Here is a 2,542-nt window from a genome sequence, read left to right on the forward strand (position 1 = left end):
TGATTGATTGATTGATTGATTGATTGATATGACGTCACGCCCATTCATGAGACTGATTTCAAATATTATTCAGAGCTGGTCATGCTGAAGGGCGTTGCCATAGTGTTTTCGGATGCAGCTCGGGTACCTGAAGGGGACCGAGGAGAATAACAACATGCTGTAAAAGGTAAAACTGTTTGCAGTTCAAACAAGTGTGTTCTTAATTAAGAATAACAGTATTAATAATGACAATAATATATTAAAATGATATGATAGGACACATCAGCCGACAATATCAAACAGTAAAACAAACTGTTTTGTACATCTTAATATTGCTTGATGCAAATGAGACCGGAAGCCAGACCCATAGAATTTACAAATGGTAAGGCCCATTTTTACGTAAGGAAAAAGGTGGATATATTCCATGTGTTTCTATATGCTTTCATCTAATATGAGTACTCTTCTTAAAATCTTTTTTTTTTCTTTTTTTTTTTTTATTAGATGGAGGGGGCAGGGGAGAATGTCATTACAGAATTTTATACTGAGCCATAGATGGGTTGGCCAGTCTAATCCAGACACTATAAATTAAACGACAGTAAGGAGAGAAGAACAAACTCCTAAGAGGAGGAGACTCACTCATGGCCTATGAGACAGAGGATCACGAGACTCAATACTGCTTTCCTGGAATCAACTCATCATGTACCAAGGGAAAACGCTCCAGACATGAATACAATGTTTTATATGTGTTTTTCTCATTGCTGTCAGCATTAACTGTGTTTCTGAATCTGCTGGTGATCATCTCAATCTCTCACTTCAAGAAACTTCACACTCCAACCAACCTGGTCATTCTCTCTCTTGCTGTTTCCGACATGCTTATTGGACTTATTGTCATACCTATAGAGGCCATCAAGTTGATTGAGACTTGCTGGTACTTCAGAGACACTTTCTGTAGTCTGTTTGTGTTAATCATAGGACTGGTCCTCCAAGCATCTCTCAGTAGTTCAGTTTTAATAGCCATTGATCGTTTTGTGGCTGTGTGTCACCCTTTACAGTACCCACAGAAAATATCCATGACTAGAATGTTAATTGTTATCTGTCTTTGCTGGTTTTTTTCTTTGGCTTATAATATTGCAATTGCAATAAGTTTCTCACACAGAGCAGATGTGTGTTATGGTGAATGTAACATCATGATTACATATGAGTGGAGAGTAAATGATTTAATATTCTGCTTCCTGTTTCCCTGTACCGTGATCATAACTTTATATTTAAGGATATTTTATGTTGCACAAAAGCAGGTGAAAGTCATAAACTCTCTAATGAAGAGAGGTAAATGTGTAATGGGAGGTTCAGTAAGGAGGAAATCTGAGACCAAAGCTGCTCTGACATTAGGAATCAATGTGGCAGTTCATCTGCTTTGCTGGATTCCATACTATATCTTGACTCTAACTGAAAACAGTGCAATCCCACCCAACATACTCTATTGTCTAGTATGGGTCTTATATGTTAACTCATGTCTGAATCCTCTTATCTATGCTTTATTTTACCCCTGGTTTAGAAAATCAATTAAATACATCTTAACTTTTAGAATATTTCAACCAGCATCCTCTCGGGTCGATATTTTTACAAATCATCATTCATGATATTTTTAACACTATTTGTGCTTCAAACCAATAAAGCAATCCCTAATGAAGTACACTATATATTGTCATTTAGAATGCATTTGAGATCATTTTTAAATAGACAATCCATAATAAAAAATCCATAATAAATCTATGTCTCAAATAAATAAATGTATTGTTTACTTGAATTCTTCTGTCTAACTGTGACATTTCAGCCAAAGGGAGAAATTTAAACAGCAACACTGCCTCACATGTTGTGTTATTAGAACATTAATTATTAACCAAAATTTTCACATTTCAATTTCTCTTGCTTCTTCACAAAGCAAACCTGTACATTTTTGTCAATTTGTCAGGAAACTTAATTATCATGTTTATATCCATTATGCTATTTTATTTGAACAACTGGAGAATAAAATATTAAATTTAGTGTTAATTTGTTATGTCATGTTACCCACCATCACATAAAGTATTCATTTCAAAATGTCATTCTTCACAAGAATTTAATTCTAACCTTACAGCTGCCATAAGCAAGATTGGGTGTTCACTTGTAAAAGTGATGCATCTCAAATTGTTCACTGTGCATATTCATGGTTCAAAAGAAAGCAAGACTTTGGGTGAAACTTTGGAGAAGATTAGAGGTTTGCTGATTAGAACTGGGGATATTTCAAAAAGAGATTTAAAAGATGCTAAAATAACAATAAAAATTTGATTAAAAAAAATGAGAAAGAATTAAATTATAACCTTCATGAGAAACACCTGAATACTGCATGTAATATTAATTCTGCATTAAAATCTTCTCAGGCCATCTGCTAAGAGGGCTTTTAATAAAGAGCAAAAAGAGCAAAAGAAAGAGCAATAGAGATTACTAGATTCTAGTAAGTCAAGTCACCTTTATTTATATAGCGCTTTAAACAAAATACATTGTGTCAAAGCAACTGAACAAC

General features: G+C 34.1%; 1 protein-coding gene across 1 annotated transcript; it reads left to right on the forward strand.

Moving 5' to 3' along the window:
* Positions 1-498: 498 nt before the first annotated feature.
* On the forward strand, positions 499-1,619 carry LOC113053926 (trace amine-associated receptor 13c-like). The gene has a single exon (XM_026219090.1). It carries the CDS (start codon positions 618-620, stop codon positions 1,617-1,619), a length of 1,002 nt encoding a protein of 333 aa, XP_026074875.1. The 5' UTR covers positions 499-617.
* Positions 1,620-2,542: the final 923 nt, after the last annotated feature.

The sequence above is a fragment of the Carassius auratus genome, chromosome 35 (assembly GCF_003368295.1).
Source record: "Carassius auratus strain Wakin chromosome 35, ASM336829v1, whole genome shotgun sequence".
In the NCBI taxonomy this organism is placed as follows: Eukaryota; Metazoa; Chordata; class Actinopteri; order Cypriniformes; family Cyprinidae; genus Carassius; species Carassius auratus.

Coding starts and splice junctions, on each gene's coding strand:
- LOC113053926 (XM_026219090.1), top strand. CDS start 618: ATGGCCTATGAGACAGAGGATCACGAGACTCAATACTGCTTTCCTGGA.